Source organism: Rhamphochromis sp. 'chilingali' (genome assembly GCF_963969265.1).
Source record: "Rhamphochromis sp. 'chilingali' genome assembly, chromosome: 5".
Lineage (NCBI taxonomy): Eukaryota > Metazoa > Chordata > Actinopteri > Cichliformes > Cichlidae > Rhamphochromis > Rhamphochromis sp. 'chilingali'.
Window position 1 is genome coordinate 36,652,408 of NC_137932.1, and position 27,271 is coordinate 36,679,678.

A 27,271-nucleotide genomic window follows, 5' to 3' on the forward strand; every position below is an offset into this window, starting at 1 on the left:
GTTTTCTTCTCACGCACAATGGACGCTAATGTTTTTGTCACTTTTTATGGAATCAAACTCAAAGTAAGGTCAGTACTTCCACGCTTTAAACGCTGCACGCTCATACTCTCTCCCACAATCGATATGTGATCCATTGTTGATCTGCACACAGCTGTTGTCACGAACGGCGCACTCGCTTACGTCACTGTCGTGACGTTTTTAGTAACGCAGTAACGCAGCGTTACTACGGGAAAGTAACGGTAATCTAATTACCATTTTGCAATAGTAATCCCTTACTTTACTCGTTACTTGAAAAAAGTAATCAGATTACAGTAACGCGTTACAAGTAACGCGTTACTGCCCATCTCTGGTTATAGTAATATCACTTTCTCACTTTACTATAGTAAGAGCACTCCTGCCACTAGTTTACATACATGGGGAATGTTAACACAGTGAGGCCATTATAATGGGAGACGTTAAACAGATAGTGGGACTCCTTCTGCTTATCAGGGATGTAAATCCTTAGGTGGAGGCCAAGCAGAAAACAAGGTCATAATTCTCTCTGTGAGGGAGAAGGTATAGAAACTGACTGTTTGGACTATTGGAGAGAGTCAGCTTTGCCATAAGAGCCTATCCTTTGCTCTTTCTTGTGGTCTTCATCTGTGCTCCTAATGATTTCTGCCCAACTCGTCAAATAATCTTATTTTTCAGCCTCATTAGACGAGTACTGTCCTCTTACTGGGGGTCAGTTGGTGTTTCAACTAGAGATGGCACGATACCACTTTTTTATGTCCGATACCGATACCGATATCATAAATTTGGATATCTGCCGATACCGATATGAATCCGATATAGTGTTTTTTAATCAACAAAACTGTTTTTTAAATATCTTGCTGCATTTTGTATAAGTTCATACTCAAGTTTAAAACAACAACTACACTAAAGCTATTCTGTTATACCTGTATGCAAAAAAAAATATTTCATAGTTCAGCAATACTGATCAATCTAATAAACTTAAACCTACACCATCCTCCCTATTCTGGTATTTTAAAGAGTACTTAGCATAAATATTAAGCAACCTAACTAATAGGGTTCCAACTCCCAGCAACAACAAAAATAAATAAATAAAAAATAGGGAACCACCCCTCACGCTCCACCTCATGATGCTTAATCGCCGTAATCAACCTTAATTTGATGCAGTGTGAAAAAAAATGCACAGAAATCAATTATTTTTCAAGAAATATTAAATAGATTCAACATCTTTCTTCAACAGAATTGCAGACTGCACAGATGGTACCTTCCCAAAGGAAAAAGTACTATAGCTTACTAGGGTATATAGGGTATATTAGACTTAATAGTTACTATATACAATAATGGACTTCTATTCATTTTGCATCAAATTAAAACTTTGGGTGTCAGATAATTATTTATTAAAAGCTAGACATTTTAAATGAGAATAAGAAAGAAAAGTATGTCTTTGTGCCCCCTTTTCCCTGTTAATGCCCTATCGGCCCCCCTGGCTAAACTTTGCTAGATCCGCCCCTGCACAGTTACCAGCCGTCAGCTACGTAGAAAAAGATCCTGGAGTAGAAAGTAAGATTAAATACATTCTAACAACAGCTGATCAAGCTTAAACGTGCTGCTGTTGTTCAGCTGCTGGTTTCCTCTTTCTGGTGCAAAGTGGGCCAAAAGCAAACTAGAGACACGGACTCGCGACAGAAAAGCCGATCAGCTGATCGTTAAGCAGTTTCATGATTGAAGTAGCAGCAAGAAGAGGCAGTCTTTTGTTAAGCTTAACGCAGGAATGCTTTACAAACATTCAGAGATGGACTTACACACTTGCTTTACTTCTCTCGGGATAACTTTGTCGGAGATGAAATGCCGGGTTGCTAGCGAAGCTCCAAATGCTATCCAGACCACCGACAGGTCCCGCATGCCACAGCCGCTCTATCACGTGATGCATACTGCTCCGACGTGCTAACGTTCTGAGGTGAGTTACGGCGTGTTGCAAGTTTTGTGAGGTGCTTTCGTGATATTTAATGGATCGGATTACATTTTTTATTTTTCTCCGATATCCGATCCAGTAATTTAGGTCAGTATCGGACCGATACCGATACGTAATATCGGATCGGTCCATCTCTAGTTTCAACTGGAGAAAATGCTTCAATGTTGTGAAACAAGAGAAAACAAAAGCTCACTGAACACTAGGGCTGCCACGATTAGTCGACTAGTCATGATTACGTCGACTATCAAAATTGTCGACGACTAATTTAATAGTCGACGTGTCGTTTGAAGTTTTGTAAGATCCCAAAAGATGCAGGAATAAGTAGTAGGATTTAAGTGTAATAACGGACTGAAACAGAAGATGGCAGCACTGCATGTACAAGGATGCCAGCTGCCATTAATCTGTTCAGTTTATCAAGACACCACATATTTTCAAAAGCGCTCCGGCGTTTTCGGAGACATCTGTTACCCACTAGCTCGATAGCAAGCCGGGGTTCAAGGCTCACTAGAGCCCATGAGAGCAGCGGACTCCTGGCAAATCATTTTCAAACCCACCGCCGTCTTTCGCTACTCAGGTTAAACATGATATTGTGGTGAGCTCAGACAAGGAGGAGACGGAGGTATTGTTTGGTCTTGCTTCCCGTGAGCTAGCCAGGGAGCACAGCCGTTTATTAACATTTGCAGAAGAACACTGCCGCTAGCTAACTGCTCAGCGCGGCAACAACAACAACACACAGGGCGCCCTCTGACCCCGGAAGGACACACCGTCACAGCGAGAGGGCGTCACCCGTCACTATGGCAACATAGACAAACAGAACCCCGAACAGCCCTGACCCGCTGCAATATATAAGTCACTTAGATAACTTAAAAATGTTTTTGTTTGTTTTTTTCAGTATTTTATTTGTTCCTGAGTAAATCGGCTGAGTTTATTAAACTCCGCCGAAACAATCTGCACATTTAATTAAAATTTAATAATTGTCTTTATTTTTAGTTAGCACATACCTTAAACACTTCAAGCTGTAAGCTAATGATAGTTATATAAGAGCAGATGCATGCTGGTGTAATAAGCTGTAGTTTTACGTACAATGGATGCATGATCTGATTAGTCGACTAATTGCAAAAATAATCAGTGACTAGTCGACTATCAAAATAATCGTTTGTGGCTAGGGATGGGTACCGGTGTCCGGTTCTGACATAAACGGTAGTAACCAGACCGAAAAGCAGCGCACATTTCGGTGCTTTATTTCGGTGCTTTTTTTTCCTGAGCTGTGATACACTTCTAGCCAATCATTTTACGTTTCCAAGGATAGTAGGCGGGTCCAGGTACGTACGTTCTTTTAGAGCAGAGCTACAGATTAAAAATGCCCAAAGCGAAGCGGTCAAAAGTCTGGCTGTACTTCACAGCAAAATATGCAAACTCAGCAGCCTGCAACAAGTGTTTTAAGGTGATACTGTGATACTGTCAAAGGAGGTAACACCTCAAATCCGATGAAACACCTGGCGACGCATAGCGTTTTTTTTTAAAAGCCGAGAAATGCGGCGTATTTGATAGCTTGCTGCGAGACTTCACACCGAGCACATCTACTGCGGGTGTGGTGCCTGTTATTGGACCCGGATTTAGCAACATCCCCCAAAAACCCGAAGAGGAGAGTCCTGGCCCCTAGCCCTGCCAGTGTAGCAGAAATGATGAGGATGATGATGGCAGCAGCAGTCGTTCTTCTCTGCGTGAGTAGCTTAATGTTGTTCGTGTGTAATTTACGTTGAGTAGGCTAACCACGTTATTACATTAATGCATGTAAGGTGAACTAGCAAACATCATCATAGTTACATGCGGCTGTCTTCTTGTTTGATGGCAGATACTCCTTTCACCTTGGCCAAAAAGGCTAAAATGACCAAAGAAAAAGTGGAAAACAGTTAAACATGAGAGGTTTTTGGACAAAGTTTGTGTTCTCCATTCTTTAAGCACCGGTTTGAGCACCGGCACCGTTTCAAAAGTACCGATTTGGCACCGGTATCGGATAAAACCTAAACGATACCCATCCCTATTTGTGGCAGCCCTACTGAACACCTGGACTTCTGTATTGTATCAGTCTTGCTGTTTGGTCTGTGAAAGTTTGTGACAAAGCTGGAGAAAGTTCCCTGTCAATTATGTGCATGACACTGATATTTTAAAGACCATTTCAAATGTGCTCATTTTGAAGTTACTTCGCAGCTCATTGACTAATGATAATGTGACTTCACACTCAATCAGGTTGAGGTCATTGCCACACATCTCTGCAGAGGGGAAGTTGTAATAATTTCCTGGATTGCTGTACACTACTGATGCTTTTGTGGACAAGAACCAGTGCTTATCCAAATTAAGGCCCACAGTTAGATATCATTCTCACTGCATTTCCAGGACCAGTAACTGGATTTTTAAGGAGCTATTTATCATTGAAGGTAAAAAGAAAAGCCTGATCATCATTCACGTATGGTTCAGACTGACTAAAAGGTTGTTTGGTGTAGCCTCCAAAAACAAAATCAGAGTTATTGTAGCTCACAGACACAGTGGGAGTATATTTGTGACATCTTTGGTAAGATACTGAAATACTGAACCACTGAAACCATGGATGCTGGCCTTGTACAGCAGCTGCCACTTGACTCTTACTAGCTTGGGATTCATAGTAGTAAGTGAAAAAACCTGCAGTCTGCTGAGACTGAAGAAGTCACCCAACTTTTGGGGATTTACTTACCTGGATGATTGAGCATGCATCAAAACATTTAACAGTGTTTCCTAAATACCCTCTCTTGTCTGATCATTTCCTGTTAACATTTAAATTTACAATGATTGATTACACAGCAGTGAGAAGTAGACTTCATCCCAGTAGATGTCTTTCTGAATGGACTGTAACTAAGTTAAAGGATAAAGTTCACCCACTGTTATCATCTTTAATGCCCTGTACCAACGCAGTGCAGAACAGCTACCTGAATCCCACTCCCACAGATGTTGATTATCTTGTTAATAATTTTTTTCCCCACTATATACGTCCATGGATACCGTAGCTCCTTTGAAAAGAAAGCCACAAATCAGAAGAACTTGACTCCCAGGTATAACTCTCAAATCTTAGAACAGATAACTCGTAAGCTAGAGAGGAAATGGCGGTACGGCAGATGTGTGGCCCTCCAAGTATGTTCCTTCTGCAAATATACCCCAAACCTGTAGGGCTGTCGTGGCTTCATGTATGGTTGTGGTGGTGTCCACGGTCCATACTCAGATTGTCTGTGAAAACATTAGCCCACATAGCAGACAGGTCTGGCCCAGATCTGGTATCAAGCCAGCACTGCTGGCTGACTTCTGGCATGATAAGACATATGTCATCCAGATATGGGCTTAATTAAGGTACACATTAGGCTGACATCTGGGGCCAGAGCTGAAACTGTTCTTGGCCAGCACAGGGGTGTCTGCAACTGGCCTTGTGATGGCCCATGTGTGGGTCACCTCTGGCAAACCAGATCTGGGCCACCAAAGGGCCATCATTCTTTGCGGTATGTGGGCCATGTGTAAGCACACTGTGTGGGTCAGATGCGGGTCAGATGCGGGCCATACCAATTTTGCTATGTGGGAGGAATCCACGACAGCCATACAGGACTGTTTTGACAACACGGTTTGGGGTATATTTGCAGAAAGAACAGACTTGGAGGGCCACACATCTGCCGTACTCTCATACATCAACTTCTGTACTGAGAGTGCAACAACAACAAAAACTCATAAAGTCTTCCTGAACCAGAAGCCATGGCTCAACAAAGAAGTGCAAGCCCTACTAAGAGCATGTGACAATGCCTTCAAATCAGGAGACCAACAAGCCTACAAAGAGACACGCCAATCTCTGCTAAAGGGCATAAACAAAGCCAAGTGCAAATACAAACAGTGCCTCAGGGGAACATTTTAGCACAAACAACTCCAGAAACATGTGGCAGGGGATCAAGAGACTCACAGGCTACAAACACAATTGCACACAAACAAACTCTCTGCACATCACCTTACCTGACACTCTAAATGAGTTCTCCGCCTTTGACCAACAAAACAGGGACATCAGCACCTGTTTCAGAGGGGGACAATGCCCCCATTCAGCTGGAACAGCATCAGGTCAGAACCACACTGCACAGAGTCCAAAGCAGCTGGTCCTAACAGAGTAGTAGGAAGAGTGCTTAAAGCATGTGCAGACCAATTAGCAGAGGTTTTCGCCTTTCATCTTCAACCTCTCACTGCTATAGTCTGTAGTACCATCCTGCTTTAAGTCAGCCTCCATCATTCGAGTGCCCAAGAAGAACACAGTGAGCTGCTTGAATGACTGTCATCCAATTCCTTTAATGCCCATAATCACCAATTGTATTTAGAAACTCATCATGTCACACATTAAGGCTGTCATTCCTGCAGACCTCAATCCATACCAGTTTGCATACAAGGCAAACAGGTCGACAGACGATGCCACAATAACAGCTCTTCACACAACCCTCACACATCTGGACAATAGTAACACTTATGTGAGAATGCTGTTTGTGGACTTAAGCCCCACCTTCAACACAGTTCAACCCCACAAACTGGTTAAAAAACTAAGCAACTTAGGACTCAGCAGCTCACTGTGCAACTGGATATTGGACTTCCTCAGTGATAGACCCCAGAACGTCAGGATGGGAGAGCACACCTCCTATTTTCTTTGTATTATCTGTATTATTGTATGTTCATAGGGTTGGTGTGTGTTGCCTTGGGCAAGCTATCCTGTGTATTCGTCAACATCTGGATGTCCAGTCTGTGCTTTGGGGATTCTAGATTGCACACAGGCTTTAGGCAGTGGAACATTCAGGTGAGGGAAGTGCTATTGCCCAGTTATGAGGTAGTTTAGGTGGGTGGGGAACAGTGATGGGAATAATGGCGTTACAAGTAACAGCGTTACTAACGGCGTTACGTTTTTCAGTAACGAGTAATCTAATTAATTACTATTTCTATCGTTACAACGCTGTTACCGTTACTAACAAGAAAATGCAGTCCGTTACTATTTTTTAACAAACAGACGGTTGAAGCTGTGTTCAGCTTACGGCATCTTATATCAGTTGCACAGAAGTAGCTCCAAGTAATCTGGGCGCTACAGCTTTATGCAGCTGCGCACGCTCCCGCGGACGGCAGTCACTTTCTGGCATACGATCACTTTTTGGCACAACACGTGTTGCTAAGGGGGCAAAACAATCGTATGAGCAGTGCTGGGACTAACGCGTTATTAAGTAACGTGTTACAGTAACTACGTTATTATTGTGGTAACGAGCATGGTAACTAGTTATTATGCCAAAACCAATCTAAATCCCAGGTGTTATTCGTTACTTCGTGTGGTGGCTATCGCGGAGCTTCCACAGATTCAGTAACATTAGCAAGTGGTGGAGGCCAGCAGGTGGATGAGGGAAAGGGGAGGCAAGAGGAGAGACCCGAAGCGGCCGCTGGTCCGAGTGTCAGGAGAACTGAACTTCAGGTAATAAGTTATGACCTTCAGTCTATCTGGGTCAGATATGAACCAAGTTTAGGTGGAGTTTATTTTCGTTGTGCTGACTTTTTTCCGTACTGCGTACTAGCTAGCATGACGGAGTTTCTATACAGCTGGGTGGGTGCTATGATGTTACTGATGTTGAACTTTATTTTGTTCATAGTTCATAAGGTTAATTATTAGAGTTGCCAACCGTGCCCTAAAAAACGGAATGTCCCATTTTCAGAGAAAATATTGTGCGTTTCGTATTGAGGTGAAAAGGAACGCGATTTGTCGCGCTAAACAACAGCAGCACGTTTAAGCTTGATCAGCTGTTGTTAGATTTTATTTAATATTAATTTCTAGTATCAGCTGATGTTTGCTGGAGCCACAGCTGTAAAAGCTGCTGGTCATGATATCAGTTTGGTTATCTGGTGAGAGGGAAACATGAAGATGAAACCAGGAGATGTCCTTACTGGATCATCAGAGCTGAACAGGTGATGGAGAAACAGGTTTACCTTTTAGGTGACAGGAATGAGTTGAAGGGAAGTTATGAACTGTTTCTGAGAGACAAATAACACCAGGATCCTTTTTCTATGTAGCTGACAGCTGGTAACTGTGCAGGGGCGGGTCTAGCAAAGTGTTGCTGGGGGGCAGGTAGGGCATTAACAGGGAAAGGTGGGCACAAAGAAATACTTTTCTTTCTTATTCTCATTTAAAATGTTTTGCTTTTAAAAAATAATTACCAGAGTCTTACAACAAACGATTGATAGATTGATACATATATACCATCAAAACAGTGTACATCACTGTCACAACAGCGTTTGTTTTCATTCAAAGGCTTTATGATTTTTCCTATAATGGCGGGCCGGTCTCTAGTCAAAATGCCCGGGACAATTTTCTGTCCCAGTCCAGCTCTGTATGCAGCTCATCTGCAGTCTGGTGTTACCTACATCTTCCTATTCAGAAGGCAGAATTTCCGACTTCTGAGTACAATCGAAAGCACCACGACTGCAGTTTTTGTGTTGGATGTAAAAAGCACACGTCGCTGTGATGTAGGCTAGAATCATGGCGGCGGTCAACAAGAGAATTCTAAGTAAAACCAAAGTTACTTTCCCTAGTAACTAGTTACTTTGAAAGTAACGAGTAACTTGAAGTAACTGAGTTACTTTTGATAGAAGTAACTAGTAATGTAACTAAGTTACTAATTTAAAGTAACTTACCCAACACTGCGTATGAGTGCTGCTGTTTGACTGAGTAAGAATAAAGTAGTAATGGTAAGTGAATCACACGACCACATCAAGATGACAAAGTTACAAGGTGATATATACCAGTTTTTAAATTGTGTTGAAAAATGGAAAAATGCACCATGTTGACCAATCAAAAAATTATATGGCAACATGACATTTGGTTGTTTAGGAAGAGGAGGAAGTTTCAGGAGTGACGGCGAGAGAGAGCGAGAGCGAGTTTTGAGATGTGAGAGATTTGTGACCTATAGCGTGTTTGGAGTGTGTAGTTAATGTCTTGTCTTGTGTAGTGTTGTGGATAGTTTTGTGCTGTCTGTCAGAACAATGAGGTGGCTGCTGTCTCCAGGTAGAAAACAGGAGTGATACACCTGCTGTCAGACCTGCAGGCATCAGGCTGTGATGTTCTCCTTTATAGTGGACAGAAATTATGTTTTTGGAGTGGCACAAATAATTTGTGTGGCATTTTATTGAATGCAGAACACCTGATTGTTATGTAAATAGTTTGAAATGGTTATTTTAAGAAAAATCAAGGTAAAAGGTAAATGGCTGCAAATAACTTTGTTTCCAAAACGTGTGCATACGGTTTTAAAATTGAAAATGTATATTTGCATTTAAAGTTATGAAATATGATTCATTAAACATGTTTGTGGTTGTTACAGTAAAAAATATAACTTTTTCTACTCTGATTTTATGTTTTTTTTGTCTGATTTTAGATCAATTGTGTTAATACAGTATGTCAAAATGTAACTGTAAATTCAGACATGTGAGGTTGTGCTGAAAAAGATGATACCAAACAAGGCAAATAAACAGTTTTTAAAGGTGAAATGTGGAGGAAACATCAAAAGTAGTTAAAATGGCCAATTATACCCTGGACCCCAGAGGGTTAAACTTTTTTTTTTTTTTTAAAGCAACGCAATAGTTACTTTTCAAGTAATTAATTATTTTTTGAATCTTGTAACTCAGTTACTAACTCAGGTACTTTTTTTTGAAGAAGTAACTAGTAACTAGTTACTTTTTCAAAGTAACTTTCCCAACACTGGCAGGGAAGCGTCTCAGATTCAGGAAAGCCTATCTTGTCCTTTTTGTCTGTTGTTGACTAAGTGTGTGACTGGTGTTGAGGCTGTAAGGTATGGAGCCCAGAATTCATATATTCAGTGTCTTGCTGATGAAATGCATTACCTGATAAAAGTCTGGCAGGTGACCTTTGGGAATGATGGTGAGGTCATCAATGTCAATTCCCACCTCTTTGCTCTCCTCTAGTCCCATGGTATAAAAGAATTATGGGCAGAGGTTTCCCTTCATGCGTACCTTTCACTAAGTAAGAGCAAAATTATTGGCTACACCCCAAAACGTGGATCACTGAAATGAATCACAGTGACTGGAAATCATTAGACAACAGACACAAACCTGTGTGGTAAGGCTGGGGTGGTGGAACCAAAAATGGCCTGATTGTTGATGTGACCTCCGAATACACAGCTGACAGAGTTAAAGAACTCATTGGACCAGCTCCAACTAGTTTTCCACACAGCTATGTTCTGTCTCTGCTCTAACGTTCAAATAAAGTCAGTAATTGAAAAAGGGTTACTTGTTTATGCTTGATTTTGTCCTCTCCTTCATGCTCATCCTAATTCATGAATATTGCTCCTTTTTGGCTCTGCAGGAGCTCCAGTGTCAGCAGGAAGTCTTGATGAACAACATCTTGGCCCAGCAAGAGTTTAGGGTCTTCAAAGAGCGCTGCCTCCTTTCCTTTCAGCTCCATATGCCAGACCCTGTCCTCCCCAATCAATGGTATTGCCTAGATGATTATCCCAGTCCCCCTCTTTCCATAGTAGGATGCACACTAGAGCTAAGCAACACAGCTGAAGCAAGTAGAAAAAAAAATGCAATATTCCTTTTCCAGCAGGTGGCAGAGTGGAGCTTACTGACTTCCAGGACTGCAAAACTGATGGAAGAACCAAGTGAGGGAATTTGGCCATCTGTCTGAATGAGTGAAGAAAATAATAATAATAATAACTGCCTGCTTCACATGTTGCCATTGCAGCAAAATAGTCATTTTATCTATGTAATATTAACATTAATCCTCTCCTCTGACACTGTATAATTTTCTTACAGTGTCAGCATTTCAGTTATTAAATATAAAACTGAATACAGAGAGAGACCCCCAGACAAGCAGTAAAGGGCTGGTAGAATATCTCAAAAGAGGAATGAGCATTTGGTAATAAAAATAAAAAGATTCTAGTCTTCAGACAGTCATTGACTGATTTCATCCAAGTGTTAAAAACAATCCCCATGTTTAAAATAATCCTGACTAGTCCAATTAATTTTGTGCCTCTGAAAATGGGAATTTTTGTGTGTATAAAAACGGCTCTAATTCATAAGCTGTTAATGTAATAGTTTGTGTAAAAATGCTTAAATAAAGCTGAAAGTCTGCACTCCAATCACATCTTAATTGCTTGAAAATCCACTGTGTTGGTGTAGAGCTGCAAATTTATGAAAGACGTATAATTATCAAAATGCATAACTGTAATTATTTTATAAAGCCAACATCCTGAATTTTTTTATGTTTTCTTTTTAAAATTCTACTTTTACCAATCATTTAATTGTCACATTTACATGAAGGCATCCAGTCTAATATAAATATAGTAGGCATGATAACAACTGAAAAATGATTAATTGAAGGAAAAACCCATTACTCATTAGTGTATCATTACTACAGAGTTTGATGTGAGGGTAAAGTGTCTGAAATGACAGAATACTAAAGCTTTGTTATGATTATGCAAATGAGGACCCAAATACAGGACAATGGAGGCAGAATGTTCAGAAAGAGCCGAGCCTTTGTTGTGGCTGATTCAAAACTCCAAAATAGACTAAATTCAAAAAGGTATAAAGCAGCAATCCAAACAGAAACAGAATCAACTTTCCTGGATTTACTGAATGACTGAGCGTGGACCAAGACAGGAGGGTAATAAGACACATTCATTATGAGACACACAAAAAGGTAATCAAGGCAGTCATACAGAGAGCAAGCAAAACTCAAAGATGATCAGAATAAAACTGTAAACGTGGTGATGTCACTCAAAACTCACAATCCAGTATGATAACAAGGAACTCAAAAGTCACAATAATGAAGAAGAATCAATAAATCAGAAACAACACCAAATCCCAGGGCCATTAGAAACTTCAACTGTTTGCACTGATGATGAATAAACGAAGTTTTTTTTTTTTTTTTTTTTGCTGTAAACGAACCATTTTCAGGCATAATTCATCAGCTACTCGGGTTGGTACAGCTGCTTCTTAACTTCATTCCGCTCTGTGGTTTGCATGCTGCTCATTCGGTCACTGAGCTCATCAAAGTAATCATCAACAAAGCGAAACATCTGAATGACAGCGCTGAGCAACAGGATGTCACAATTCATATCCAACTCCAACTCCTCGCTGTAGTTCTTCACCGGAACAACACGGGACAACGGCACACCGAGCCGAGAGCCGACCTCCTGAACCTGTATGACACAACACAGGAAAACTACTACTATTATTATTATTATTATTATTATTATTATTATTATTATTATTATTATTATTATTATTAACCACAATAGCAGTAAAAAAAATAAAAAGCACGTACAACGTCCTTAATGTAGCCACTCTTATAAACATTTCTCACATCCTCTTTCACCAGTGGGCAGGCTTCATCTACTTTAGTGAGGAGGACCAGCTGAGGAATACCTGGAAACAAACCAGAAAGATGACTGGTAAAATACCTTAGGTTTTTATAATGAGGTTTCAGTATCTGAAGATCATGTATCTGGAATAATCACAGCACTGTGCAAGAGTCTTGAGTCACTCACTATTTTTTCATATTTATCTTTTTTAAGTGGTTCTGAGCAATAGTTCTCTAGTCTTTATGAAGATCTTTAAAAGTTTTTCCATTAAATAATTTCCACATATTCTTTGTCCAGTTATTGTAACTGATCATGTTCCAAAATATTGCTGCTACCTCTGTCCCTGGCTTTATAATGAATTGCATCATGATGAAATTAAGATGAATAGTGTTGAAGAGGAAATTGTTCTGTAGTGTGACCAGTTTTACTGAAATCATTGACATCATGATCTATGTCATACAGAGATCATGATATTGTGTGATGTTATGGAACGGGCATCTTCACAGGTGTTTATGTAGGTTTTGGATAAACACATGGTAACATTCAGATGAGATTTGAGGACCTGCTTCCTTCAAATCACATCAGCATGAATCACAAAAAACACGGTTTAAGTCCAGCTGCTAAACTAGCCTGCTAGCAATTTTATATTTTTTGTTTATTGAATAAAAAAAGAATTTGACAAATTTCAACATTTGAGATGTTTCTTTGCATTGATAAATACAGGTTTTGAATGATTTGCATTCATTCATCTTAACAGGCTGATAATTAGGTAGGTATTGTTTGGGGAGCATTGGCTTTTTCTCTCCTTTAAATCCTGACCTATCTGGCAGCTTTTGCAATCATAATAATGATCTGAATGCAGTGTTGTGCTTCACATTTTGCTTTTTCAAGATCAGATCTCTAAATTATCTAAATGCTCCTCTTGTTCAGGCGTTTATTTTATCTGTTTATTTATTCATATCTATTTGTGTTATTTCAGTTATTACATAATATGTCGTATACAGTGTGACAATGTCTAAAGCAGGACAGACAGGGAAAAAAGGGAGGGGGGTGTGTGATAAAAGGATGCACGATGTATCGCCAAGTGCCGCGCCTGTAAGAAAACAAACATGCTGCACCTGGAACACAAAACTTCAAAAATACACAGGTGAATAAATCAACATTGTGTGTGTGTGTGTGTGTGTCTGTGAGTTTGTGTAAGAGAGAGTGTGAGTGTGGATGTGTCTTTCTCTTTGTCACAGTGGGAAGTGGGAAGCCGCAATAACGCTATCAGGAACCTTGTTGACTCAACTCTACTGACCCATTAAGTTGACCTTTCTGCGGATAGCATCCAGCTTCTCCTCCAGCCCTGTGGGCATGATGGAGACCTTGGAAGCATCAATAACATAGGCCACACAGTGGATCTTGTCCTTGAGTCCAGGAGATGTGCGATAGCTGTGGGCCTCAGGATGCAGAGGAGCTGAAGGGTTGAACTAAATGACACAGTTGAGGAGAAACAGAGACACAGTTTGAGTCGACTGCTGACAAATCAGTGTTTCATACATTCAGTGTCCCGCTGATATAATGTAGCACCTGATAACGTTCTGGCAGGTGACCTTTGAGGATGCTGCTCAGATCGTCTATGTCAAGCCCCGCCCCTTTGGTCTCCTCCAGTCCCATGGTATCACACAAGATTATTGGCAGAGGTTTCCCTTCACGCCCATCTTTCACAGAGTAGGTGCGAAACTGTTTACAGTACAATGAGAATGAGTGACAGACCACTGAAATCAGTCACAATAAGTGGAAATCATCAGACAGCAGACACAGACCTGTGTGGTGAGGCTGGTGGAGGAGGAGCCTGCTATAGCTTGGTTGGTGACGTGGCCTCTGAATACAGAGCTGACAGAGTTAAAGAAGCTGGACTTTCCAGCTCCAACTGGTCCAATGAGCAAAACCCGAGGCTGTGTCACAGAGCTGACTGTGGGTTTGTAGCTTTTAATGCTCTCAATCAGCTCCGTCCTCTTCCTGTACAAAACAAGGAAATAAAGAACTTTTCCCATTTTAGAAGAAGTCATAGTAGTAAAATTATTTTTGCTAATATTACTTCTTTGACAGAAGCAGCTGCAGTTACACATATTCCATATTTTGCATGGATTCTGTCAAAATCTAAAATATTTAGTATACCATATCATGCTAAGTATTCAATAGTATACTTTACATTTAATGTAGAAAGGATATTGTGCACAACCGAGGAATGTTAATAGATCAAGCAGGATGGTTTCTTCCTTAAACTTACTCAGATTCCCAGATTACAGTCCTCCATGCCCTTTCAAGTTCAGTGGTTCCTGTTAAAGAAACCAGTAAGTTTATTTGTGATTTTAAATTGGTGCCCAAATCCAAAAATATTAATGTAGTACAGTTTTAGTGAACTACTAGTTCTGTTATTATATAAGAAATTTATCAACTGCAACATCTAAAAAAAACAACATGATTTTTTTTTACAACTTACCCTCCACTTCGTAGACTTCACACTCAGTCATTTTGAGATCATTGCCATGCATTTGTGCAGCAGGGAAGTTGTAATAATTTCCTGGATTGCTGTGCGTTACTGCTTGGCTTCCATTGACAAGAACCAGTGTTTCTCCAAAATAAGGCCCAGAGTTAGCCATCATTCTCACTGCATATGTAGGATTAGTAACTGGATATTTGATGAGGTTTTCACCATTAAATGTAAAAAGAAAAGCCTGATCATCATTCACGTACTGTCCAGACTGACTAAAAGGTTGTTTGGTGTAGCCTCCAAACACAAAACCAGAGTTGTTGTAGCCCACAGACACAGTGGGAGAGCGATTGTCACATCTTTGGTGAAATGCTGCACCGGTGAAGCCGTGGATGCTGGCCTTGTACAGCAGCTTTAGTTTGAATCTTCTCAGCTGAGCGCAGATTGTTCTCTGCTGGCTTTGTGTTAGTCTGGGGTTCATAGTTCAAATCTTGTTATCTTTAATCCAAGAAGCCTATTTGAAACACACAAACAAATAATAAAAAACCATCATAAAGTGGTGAGCTAACATTTTTGGGGGTTTTGTAACTGTTCCTTTCAACGGCTCTGGTAGCAACTACAGCCATGGTGGAGAGTATGATTGACTGAAAATCTTTCTCTCATTTGATTTACTTTTACCGGAGCAAATTGAGATGTTTCATAGGTGTGATGCATCTGAGAAATATACTTTTTAAAAAATGACCAGTGGTGGAATTCCTATCCTATTCATAGTCTTTTTTTCTTTAGGTCACCTCTATGATTGTCTCAGAGACAAATATTAATATATTTAACCTGTCTGGGCAACATCATGTAGTGATAGCTAAAAATAAACCAGAAAGATGTGATCATTTTGTATGTTTCACTTCAAATTAAGGCTAAAGTGAATCAATTATTGGGTGAGAAAAATAATTTTTCCAAAAATGGAAAACAATCAGAAGATTAAACAGGCTGATGTTACTGAGTGAACAATGGGCTGTGAGTTCAGTTAAATATCATAAATAATAAACAATAAACAAATTGTCATGATCACTGATAAATGGCCATGAGTAACATTCACAGAGAGTTGGGGAATGACCTCACGGCTCATTGTTAGTCAGTGGTGCCAGTGTCAATAGATGAAGTAGGCAAACTTGGACAGTCGCTTTGCAACAAAGTGGGTTTGGGATGAATTTCTTCCTCTTTGATTGGGTATTTGGAGTTTAAATTAAGCAGTTGAGAGAACCATGGGGAGGGCCCTGCATTATTTTAAGAAAATTCCGACACAGCTATCACTGGGCCCCGCAGCCGAAAACACCGTTATTAAAAACGGTTGGAAAAGTGGCGAATTTTGGCCTGGATGGTTTGCTGTGCCGCTTTCGAAGAATGCAGCCAATGAATTGGGGAACAGCCAAAAAAAAAAACTGTCAAAAGGATTAGACACACCCAGCTTATAAACTGTGCCAAACGTTCCACTAATATCATGAGTTTAACACAGATGTACTCGTTGCACTTTCTTAAGGTATCGCTTTGTACTTTTGGGGCTGGGGCGATCGTGGCTCAAGAGTTGGGCGTTCGCATTGTAATCGTGAAGGTTGCCGGTTCGAGCCCCGGCTTGGACAGTCTCGGTCGTTGTGTGCTTGGGCAAGACACTTCACTCGTTGCCTACTGGTGGTGGTCAGAGGGCCCGGTGGCGCCAGTGTCCGGCAGCCTCGCCTCTGTCAGTGCGCCCCAGGGTGGCTGTGGCTACAATGTAGCTTGCCATCACCAGTGTGTGAATGGATAGGTGGATGACTGGATATGTAAAGCGCTTTGGGGTCCTTAGGCACTAGTAAAGCGCTATATAAATACAGACCATTTTTGTTATATTTTTAAAAAGTGTATCCACAAGCTCAAATGAAAAGTCGGAGTAATAACCTACTGGGCATTGTGTTAAAGTCAGTTTAACACAATGCTTCCACACAACAACAAAAACCAGCGCATACATTATTTTTTTTTTACAAAGTTCTGAAAATCATGCAGCTCTTTAATATTTTCAGTCTTACCTGCTGTGGTTAGAAACTGAGCGGGGATCGTGGTTGCGCAGATTACACGTGTGACAGCCGTCTGCGCGCTGTGCAAGTGAAACTGGATGTCCTGAACCCCTTACGTGCAGTGTTGCTAAAGCCTGTGCTTTGTGGCGCCTCTCCTTTCAGTTTAAAATATCTAAAAGTAACAATGGCAGAAACTACAACTTCAACTTCTCTGTGGGGTTAATGATTTATTTTCCTACATTCGGTCCTAGTCTGATCTAGAAAACTATGAGTATTAATTTCAGGAAAAACAACAACAAAATGTTACCACCAATACGTCAGCAGTACTCCGACGTAATGACAGGTTTAACCTGTTAAGCCTGTTCGCAATAGGCCTACCTATCTCCTCCCTCACTTACAAGTCAGCCTTTCCCTTAATATTATTCAGATAATAATGGAGATGGAAGAGAGAACACAAGATGATGCCACGTGTAACCTCAGCTCTCTATAAAGACAACCTGTGCATCTCAATGATGGCAGGTTTGAAACACATATGTGTGATTGTCTTAATCTACTGTAATTTTACCTAATTAACAAAACGGTGAGTGTAGTAAGTTTTAATGAATAACAATTTGACTGATAAAGATCATTCTTATAATAAAAAAAATAAATTTATTAAGAGTTTTAGCTTTATTAATTAAAGTTTTTGAGAAATAAAAGAGAGCATGCTGTTGTACAAGACTGATTACATTTCCTGTTTAAATTGCATTGAAACGCAAATATTGACTTGAGTCTTATTTTTAAAAACCAAAAAAAGATAATTTTGTAGGCACAAAATCCTCAAGGATGTTGTTACAATTGAGAAACGCATATAATAACAGACACAGTCAAATCCAGTCTTATACCACAGCTCTCTTGATACTACGCCTCATGCATTCTCGTGAACATACACAAGTAAATTCTTAAGATACATTACCTGCTTCAAACAACAGCAAAATTAAGAACATTTTTTCTGCACACTGAACTTTTAAAACAGAAACACTTCTGTATGGTCTGACTTTGAGCAGCAAAACATTTTGGTTTCACCAGCCTTAGTTGTTGTTGTTTTTGTTGTTTTTAATTGACTTATTGCATTATTCTTTCTCTTTTATATTTTATTGCATCATTGTTGTGCATTTCACTTATTTTAGTTGCATTTTACATTGTTTAGCAAATGTGCTACATAAATAAACTTGACCCTGTCTTCCCAGCCCAGGAAGGACACGCCCCTTTTGATGGTGATATTCAGTAAATCCTTTGAACACAAGATGGAAATCAAATATCTCTATGCAGTTCATATTTTGTGGTTCTGCAGGAGCTGAGGAATCAGAGGAATCCTGACGAGAGATCCAGCCTGCATCTGTGGCAACATGCGAAGTAGCTATTGGTTCATCTGTCTTGGTCGCTCAGCTCCACCCTGTGTGCAAACACTGTTATTGCAATGATAATCATTATATTGGTATGACGTTAGAGATACTAAAACTGCTGCAAGTTTCACAAACAGGACACAATTTATGCATGCTAAATATATAGCTACAACAGCAGCGTTTACCAATCAATGTTTTAAACTAATTAATGCTAAAAATGAAAGTCCATTAACCTTTTCCAGTGCACAATTTCTCCAGCCCTCTGAAAAAGGAATGGAACATACCGTCTCAGATGAGAACAGTACAAAACTTACTATAGGATCTTATAGTTGTAAAATAATAATTAATTAATAATAATGACATTAAAGTGTCAGTTTGTTTAGATAATCTTGTACATTTTTTTAAGAGAAGAAAAACAATTTAGAAAATGAATTCCATTGCTCGAGATGTTGAGCTAAGCAGGGCACCGATGGGCAAAATCGACAACTTTCATGAGAATATTTAAAAATGAGATTTCCATAGCAGGTTAACAACAACTCACTGCGGTGCTTTGGCCAACAGGGCGCTGGTGGAAGCTGAGTTACTGTTGGCTGAAGACAGAGGAGGACAAGGAGAACGTGTGTGTGTGTGTGTGTGTGTGTGTGTGTGTGTGTGTGTGTGTGTGTGTGTGTGTGTGTGTGTGTGTGTCTGCAGGGGTTATCAAGCCATATGCCAAGAGTGAATGAGACATCGACTTACTGATCCACATCACGAGGATATGAGGATATAAGCAACAACATTGGAATGACTGGAGAGAAACGTAGTCGGATGGTAACAAAGAGAAGGTGGTCAGAAATGGGAACCATAAAGAGGCCGCTAGGAAAGTCGCAATCACCCAATACCTGCAGAGGATCAGGCAAGTCCTCAGGAGTCAGCTGAATGGAAAGAACGCAATCCAGGATATCAAACACCTATACCCTGCTTGTGATCAGGTACCCTGCTGGATTAATAAGTTGGCCAAAGGAGGAGATAGAAGCCACTGACATCAAGACCAGGATGCTCCTGGAGCTGGAGGGTTTCACCCCAAGTCCAGCACCCTAAGACTGTACGCTAAGTGGAAGGACGGAAGGAAACCGGGGACTAGTGAGTGTCAGAACCATCATCAGAGGATAAAACAAAGAAAATCTGTGAGTACATAAGGAAGATGGCCACAACCAACCCCCTGCTTACTGAATACCTCAGGCAGCAGAAACCCAAGAAAGAAGAGGACCAAGAGGAGGAACCATCATGGAAGGAGAGGCCCCTGCACGGTATGTACCACCGGCAGATAGAGGAGGTGGCTGACATCCAGAAATCCTACCAGTGGCTGGACAAAGCTGGACTGCACAGAGGCACTAATCATGGCAGCACAGAAACAAGCTTAGCACAGTATACAGTAACATCTGTTCTGAGTATGACCTGGAAGTCCTGAGGTCAAAATGGGAGACGCCCCCTAGTTTCATTTAGCCTGAACGCATACGTCATAGTTTTAACCATAAACCTGGAAATCATTACCTATCATCGTGGCCCATCTGAGTAAATCATTTACTGATAAGCTACAGTGTAGGTGCTGATAAGAAAACCATCCTTTGGACTGTGACCAATCCTATGTGTGCTTTCTGTGTGTGTTGCTATCGACTAACTGAACTGTCTGATACTGTCAGCTTTGCCCTAAGAGCCTACACTCTGCTCCCTTCTTGTGGTCTTCCTTCGGGCTCTTGATGATCTCTGCTCATGTTACTGAAGGTTTTCATCTTCCTATTTTCCTGTTTGTTTTTTCCTTGTTTTAAGTAGCAACTCCTAAAAATGTGCCAGAGCAGATTTTAAATCAACTCCACGGGCATTTCAGATTTTAACACAGGTGTTGATTGTTAAACTCTGGAAATAATAATAATACATTTTATTTGAGGGCGCCTTTCTAAAACCCAAGGTCACGTTACAAAGAGAAAAAGCTATAAATACATACCTTTTATTGATGCCACAAATGTTTGTGTTTGAGTGTTGTTGTGTGTTGTTGTGTTTGCACCATTTTGAGTACAATAAAGTTACATTTTGTTTATTTTGTATGCAGAAATTCAATTCCAAAAGCCAGATGCAACTTGCCCCAAAAATAATACTGCTATACTGAGTGTTTCTCTTGTGTGCATGTGTGCACCTTGCAGGCAAAAAATTACACAGGGTGCTGAAATATTTCATGTTAAACCAAAACATCATGTAGGAGTCGGGGTTGTTAAGGCAAGCCAAGTTTATTTATATAGCACAATTCAACAACAAGGTGATTCAGAGTGCTTTACAGAGACATTAAAAAATAAAAACAATAAAAAGCATGATTTAAAATTGATAAAAAAAACAGTAGATAAAATCAGAACAGTAGATAAAATCAGTAGTTAAAATGTAAGTTTTGAAATTTAAGTTTAAAGTGTGGATTTGGTGTTTTATTCAAATGCAGCTGAGAACAGGTGAGTCTTCAACCTGGATTTAAATAAACTGAGTGTTTCAGCTGATCTGAGGCTTTCTGGGAGTTTGTTCCGGATATATGAAGCATAAAAGCTGAATGCAGCTTCCCCGTGTCTGGTTCTGACACAGTAAACAGTAATTTAGTTTATTAAATCTATTAACTTGTGATGAAATATTCAGCTACATGGAAAAAAGGAGGTAATAAAAATGTTCAAAATAATTTATTATCTTGAGACTGATGACCTTTAATGTCATTATTTTCTGTTGCTGAGCTCAAATTAAGAACCAGTTCACCAAAATTTTGAAGGGAGAAACTGGATGTTCACAAAGTACAGATACTATATCTCCCAATACCCACAATATAAGAAGGCTTCTAATTTGTAGTTTAGCTTCTAATTTCTGCCTTTCAAGTAACCCAGTTAACACAGGGAACTAGTACTCAGTAGGATCACCTGCAGGTACATGATTGAATCATTTTAAAGGAAATGTCATCAGCTGCTCAGACTATTACATCATCTCCTCAGTCTTCTCCTAGTCTTTGGTTTGCATGTTGCTCATTCGGTCACTGAGCTCATCAAAGTAATTATCAACAAAGCGAAGCATCTGGATGACGGCGCTGAGCAACAGGATGTCACAATTCATGTCCAACTCCAGCTCCTCGCTGTAGTTCTTCAACGGAACAACACAGGACAACGGCACACCGAGCCGAGAGCCGACCTCCTGCATCTGTATGACAGAACACAGGGGAAAAAGTATTACTACCCTCATATAAAATGTTTATTAATAAAAAATAAATTTAAAAAAAGCAGTTTAAAAAAAGTAAAAAATGCTTACCACATCTTTAATGTAGCCACTCTTATAAATGTTTCTCACATCCTCTTTCACCAGTGGACAGGCTTCATCTACTTTAGTGAGGAGGACCAGCTGAGGAATACCTGGAAACAAAATGAGCAGGAAGATCACTTTGACATAATGATTTCTATTGGATTGTTATTGGAATATCCAAATTCTTTGAGTTGTTTAAGATATGAAATGAAGTTGAAAATTGCTGTCATGATTCCGGCTCACTTGTGCAGAGTTCTGTCGTGCTGTGAATTTTCCAAGTTTAGTTAATCATGTTTGTAGTTACACGTTCTCTGTTTAAATTCGTTTCCTTTCGTGTCCAGTCTGTCTTAGTCTCATCTGTGCATCCTCCCTAGAGTCCCCTGTATGTAGTCAGTCTTGTCTCCCTGTCTGTGTGTGAAATCTGCATCTTTGTATTCTGTACTTTCCATCTTATTGTGCCAGTCACTCTTCTTCTCTTACATTTAGTTACTTCCTGTCTCCTGACATACCCTTCCTCCTGTGTTATTTTCCTTTTTGATTACTTTGTACTTTTGCAATCAGTCTCAATAAAGGCTTGTTTTCCATTAAGCTCATTTCTGCCTGTCTACAGTCCATGCATGGCTGTTAAACTGGTCCACCTATAGCTTTTTTTTTTTTGTTAAAAAGGGAAAACATTTCCAATTTCAACACATAATATACTAATTTGCACAGATAAAAACTGATTTTCAGTGATTTTTACATTATTGCATTTTTGTCTTCATTTGTTTTACACATAAACTGTCTAATCCCCCAAAGATATGACAAAACCTCAGGCACTGACCGATTAGGTTGACCTTTCTGCGGATAGCATCCAGCTTCTCCTCCAGCCCTGTGGGCATGACGGAGACCTTGGAAGCATCAATAACATAGGCCACACAGTGGATCTTGTCCTTGAGTCCAGGAGATGTGCGATAGCCGTGGGCCTCAGGATGCAGAGGAGCTGAAGGGTTGAACTAAATGACACATTTGAGGAGAAACAGAGACACAGTTTGAGTCGACTGCTGACAAATCAGTGTTTCATACATTCAGTGTCCCGTGATGTACTGTAGCACCTGATAACGGTCTGGCAGGTGACCTTTGAGGATGCTGCTCAGATCGTCTATGTCAAGCCCCGCCCCTTTGGTCTCCTCCAGTCCCATGGTATCACACAAGATTATTGGCAGAGGTTTCCCTTCACGTCCAGCTTTCACAGAGTAGGAGCGAAACTGTTTACAGTACAATGAGAATGAGTGACAGACCACTGAAATCAGTCCCAATAAGTGGAAATCATCAGACAGCAGACACAGACCTGTGTGGTGAGGCTGGTGGAGGAGGAGCCAGAGATGGCCTGGCTGGTGACGTGGCCTCTGAATACAGAGTTGACAGAGTTAAAGAAGCTGGACTTTCCAGCTCCGACTGGTCCAATGAGCAAAACCCGAGGCTGGGTCACAGAGCTGACTGTGGGTTTGTAGCTTTTAATGTACTCAATCAGCTCCGTCCTCTTCCTGTACAAAACAAGGAGATGAATAATGGTAACATTTTGAATGTGAAGAAATTTTGAATATAACAGTAATGTTTAGTGTAAAGCCAAAACAAAACATGGTAACATGGTAAACAGTATTGCATAGTATTTTGCAGGAATGCCACCTTAAATACTTTGTAGAGTATGACATTCAAATATAGCTTGTTTGTCATAAAGTGTGGATAATGTAACTGCATTCAGTTCAAAAATAGATTATTGCTTTTCCCCCGATCAAACTCTTTAAAATATGTTGTGCATAAAGCATCAGACTGGATGTTGGCTCCATCAGACTTACTTAGATTCCCAGGTTACAGTCCTCCATGGCCTCTCAAGTTCAGTGCTTTCTTAAAGAAAAAAGTGAAATGATACATTAATGTTATTGAATTTAGTAAAGACATTAAATTCAACTCTCTAGATCTGCAGATACATACTGGGCTAATCCCAAGCCTTCATTTTGCTTTGAGTCATTTAGACATTTAGACTTGCTGTTTTTTCCCCTGCTAACCTAAATATGCTTGAGCTTCATGGCATGAGCTGATGACTGGCATTCTCTTTCAGGATTTTCTGGTAGGGAGCTGAACTTTAGTGATGTGACGTTCTGTATCGAGGCTTCAAAGCTTGTGTCGAGTAATGGAGGGGGCGTTTCCGCGATGCGCGTATCGAGGCTTGCTTCATTTATGGGAGGAGCTGAAAATGATGACGTGCGAAGCCTCGCTGCCCGGCTGTACCACGTGACTGGTTCATGAAGTGGTTCGAACTTTGCCGCGAGATATGACAGCGATATAAACCCCTCAGACTTCATTCAAAATGTGGGTGTTTGATGGACAGTTGCAGTTAGTGAGAGTTTGGAGACAGTTTGGAGGTTTATGAGAGAAAGTCAGGAGAGAATGGGGCCAGCTAAGAAGAGGAGGATGTTCTCCCCTGTGTGGGAACATTTTGATTTTATTCCTCTCAACAAGGTATTTAAATTTCTACAGAAGATGTATTTTCATAATACTGATGGTGCAATACAATTTATGTTAAGCGGCTTTACTTTTGTACAAGGTGAAGTGTTTGCTATGTGCCAGGGAGCTGGGATATAATAACAACAACACCTCATCCATGCTTAGGCACTACAGAGCTTTGCATGAGAATAAGGGAACACCGATTGTGGAGCAAGACCAGGTGAGCCATCAAATGCAATGATAATATAGCATGCAGTAATGTTACTAAATGATATAACAATATTATACAACTGTAATAAGTTACGTGTGTGATATTTATATTTGTGCTTTGTTTTTGTTGTCTTTCCTCAGGAGAACAATCTTAAATAGATGAAGACCTGGTTACCATGGTGATTGAGGACTCCCAGCCATTTAGCATTGTGGAGGACAAAGGATTTACAAGATTTGTTAAATCATTGAATCCTAGCTATGTTCTCCCCACTAAAAAGGTCATAAAAGCAGTGAAAATTTAGTTTTTACAGAATAAAATGTGGGCAGGACTGAGGCTCAAAGCCTGTAGCTGTCCATACCTCAACGTTACAAAAGCACAACCACTGTCCACACCCCAACCACACCTCACCTCACAGTAAATGATCATTTCCATTTTAAGCATTTCCAAATTATCATTTTCCATACTGCCAGTATAAATATACACAGTATACTGCATCACTACAATATAGATCTTTTGTTGTTGACATTTACAGGCTGTGTGCAAAATGTCACACTCTTCAAATTCATGCCAACCAATATTTTTACGTCCAGTAGGTGTCCTACTAGAGCAAATGAAGCTTCAAGCAGCTTTGCGCTGGGGTGAACCAATTGGATGAAAAGCTTCAGTGCTTCATGAAGCTTCATCTGCCCATCACTACTGAACTTGTGGTTCCATCAATTATGAAAACAGTATAATTGATGGATTATACTGTTTACGGTCTTGAAGTAAAAGCAGCAAAAGCATTCCTACACCATCACAATGCCACCACCATGTTTGTGTTAGGTGACGGCTGTGTGCAGACAGGAATGGGACCCAAGATGCAGACTCCAGAGAGAAACTTAAACCAAAACAGCTTTAATGCTGAACTCAAACATAACATAACTGGAAAAAAGTCAAAATAAACTAACACCAGTGGCTGGGCAAAACACACAGCAAAATAAACGGTAGATCGCGACACGGACACAGAGAAACACAGGGCTTAAATACACAGAGGGAGCAATCAGGAAATGAGTAACAGGAGGGAAACACAGCTGGGGCAAATCAGGCCTAACGAGACAAGGGGAAGCAAAACCAGACACATTAACATCAGACATGGACTTTCAAAGTAAAACAGGAAACATAACACAGACTCACGGGCAGGCACTATAACAAAGGGAACAGACGTGGGACCAGGGCAGACACAGACACTGACTGGATGTGGGGATACAGCAGAAAGGGGAGACAGCAACATGGAACACAGACAGAAAACCAGAACACTAAAACTCTAACCAAACCCCACCCAGAGAACCTAAACTAAGAATAATCCTAAAACCCATAAAGCAAAGCTAGAATATAATGAAATAACAAAATCAAAGAACCAAAAACACAAAACACTGGGTCAACGACCCAGGGACCCTAACAGTTTGACTGTTGGTTTCATGTTCTTATTATGAAATGTTGTGTTAGTTTTATATCAGTTGTATATATATATATATATATATATATATATATATGGTTCACTCAAGTCCCCAACTTTAGATGTCACTGACTTTGTTTCTCAAGTTTCTTTATTGTTTTGTGATGTTTTGCTTTTTGAGATCTTTTAGCTTACTTCATTTTTTCAGACATCTTTAAATTAAGAGATTTCATTATTCGGCAGGTCTGTTAGTAATCATGCTTGGGTGTTGGCATATTGTAGTATTTGTACTGTGATATATCTAATTTATCAACACTTATCTGCAACAGCTAAATGATTACATGATGCCTTATGTTACACTTACCCTCCACTTGGTAGATTTCACACTCAGTCAGGTTGAGATCATTGCCATGCATCTCTGCAGCGGGGAAGTTGTAATAATTTCCTGGATTGCTGTGCGTTACTGCTTGGCTTCCATTGACAAGAACCAAATCTCCTCCAAAATAAGGCCCAGAGTTAGCTATCATTCTCACTGCATATGTAGGATTAGTAACTGGATATTTGATGAGGTTTTCACCATTAAATGTGAAAAGAAAAGCCTGATCATCATTCACGTACTGTCCAGACTGACTAAAAGGTTGTTTGGTGTAGCCTCCAAACACAAAACCAGAGTTGTTGTAGCCCACAGACACAGTGGGAGAGCGGTTGTCACATCTTTGGTGAAATGCTGCACCGGTGAAGCCGTGGATGCTGGCCTTGTACAGCAGCTGTAGTTTGACTCTTCTCAGCTGAGCGCAGATTGTTCTCTGCTGGCTTTGTGTTAGCATGGGGTTCATTTTGGACTCTTGGTTGTTTGAGCGTAGTAAAGAAAGTGACTGAATCTGTGGAATCAATCACAAAAAGACAAACACAATCTACATGAACCCCAAAATCAGTTTTAATGGCTCAGCATAGGGAAAGAATTACAATTTACAATAATTTCTATTGAGACCTCCAGTAGATATTCTTAGTGTACAGGCTGTGATCAGCTGACCTGCTGTTCCCTGCGGATTTACACACCTGAATTCAACCAGATGTGAGCAGATGTTTCATGAGCTCTCCTGGGTGATTTCCATCAATTAGATGGATGCACCGGTCCAACACACTGTTGTTTACTTTAAACCCATCACAGTACAGAAATATAGAAATATATAGCAAACTAACCTGCATACCTTGCACTAACCTGCAGAGGATTTTCATGTAACCTTTAAATAACACAGTCTACCTCAGTTTGTCTCTTTCTATTCTTTCCCTGTGACGTACAGCAGCTGCACCTTTACCTAGCAAAACACGAAGAGACTATTTGGTGTTTGAAGGCTCAGTGACAGAAAATAATAAGCAAAATTAAGGAGCCTTATTTGAAAATGGAAGGAGCAGAGAGTCCAGATATTTGTTTAAAAATGTAGGGAGTAAAATTAAAAGGTTGTCAGAAAAAAACTCCTCAAGTAAAATTCTACTTAAGTAGCTACATTTAAAAACAATATACATCATTATTTTCCTTTTTTA

At 40.2% G+C, this 27,271-nt stretch overlaps 2 protein-coding genes across 3 annotated transcripts; both read right to left on the bottom strand.

The window, feature by feature from the left end:
• Positions 1-11,412: 11,412 nt before the first annotated feature.
• Positions 11,413-17,236, bottom strand: LOC308396866 (interferon-induced protein 44-like). The gene is made up of 8 exons (XM_080882497.1): positions 16,924-17,236; positions 14,873-15,377; positions 14,660-14,708; positions 14,193-14,388; positions 13,957-14,109; positions 13,685-13,856; positions 12,348-12,448; positions 11,413-12,222 (listed from the first exon to the last, which is right to left on the bottom strand). The coding sequence occupies exons 2-8, from the start codon at positions 15,342-15,344 to the stop codon at positions 11,992-11,994; spliced, it is 1,374 nt and encodes a 457-aa protein (XP_080738623.1). The 5' UTR covers positions 15,345-15,377; positions 16,924-17,236; the 3' UTR covers positions 11,413-11,991.
• Positions 17,237-20,553: 3,317 nt separating this feature from the next.
• Positions 20,554-26,626, bottom strand: LOC308396867 (interferon-induced protein 44-like). 2 transcript variants are annotated; one of them, XM_080882498.1, is made up of 7 exons: positions 26,091-26,626; positions 23,432-23,480; positions 22,924-23,119; positions 22,688-22,840; positions 22,417-22,588; positions 21,606-21,706; positions 20,554-21,497 (listed from the first exon to the last, which is right to left on the bottom strand). In XM_080882498.1, exons 1-7 carry the CDS (start codon positions 26,560-26,562, stop codon positions 21,303-21,305), a joined length of 1,338 nt encoding a protein of 445 aa, XP_080738624.1. In that variant the 5' UTR covers positions 26,563-26,626; the 3' UTR covers positions 20,554-21,302. The 2 variants fall into 2 exon arrangements, with proteins under 2 accessions (XP_080738624.1, XP_080738625.1); XM_080882499.1 differs by lacking the exon at positions 26,091-26,626 and adding an exon at positions 23,642-24,104.
• Positions 26,627-27,271: the final 645 nt, after the last annotated feature.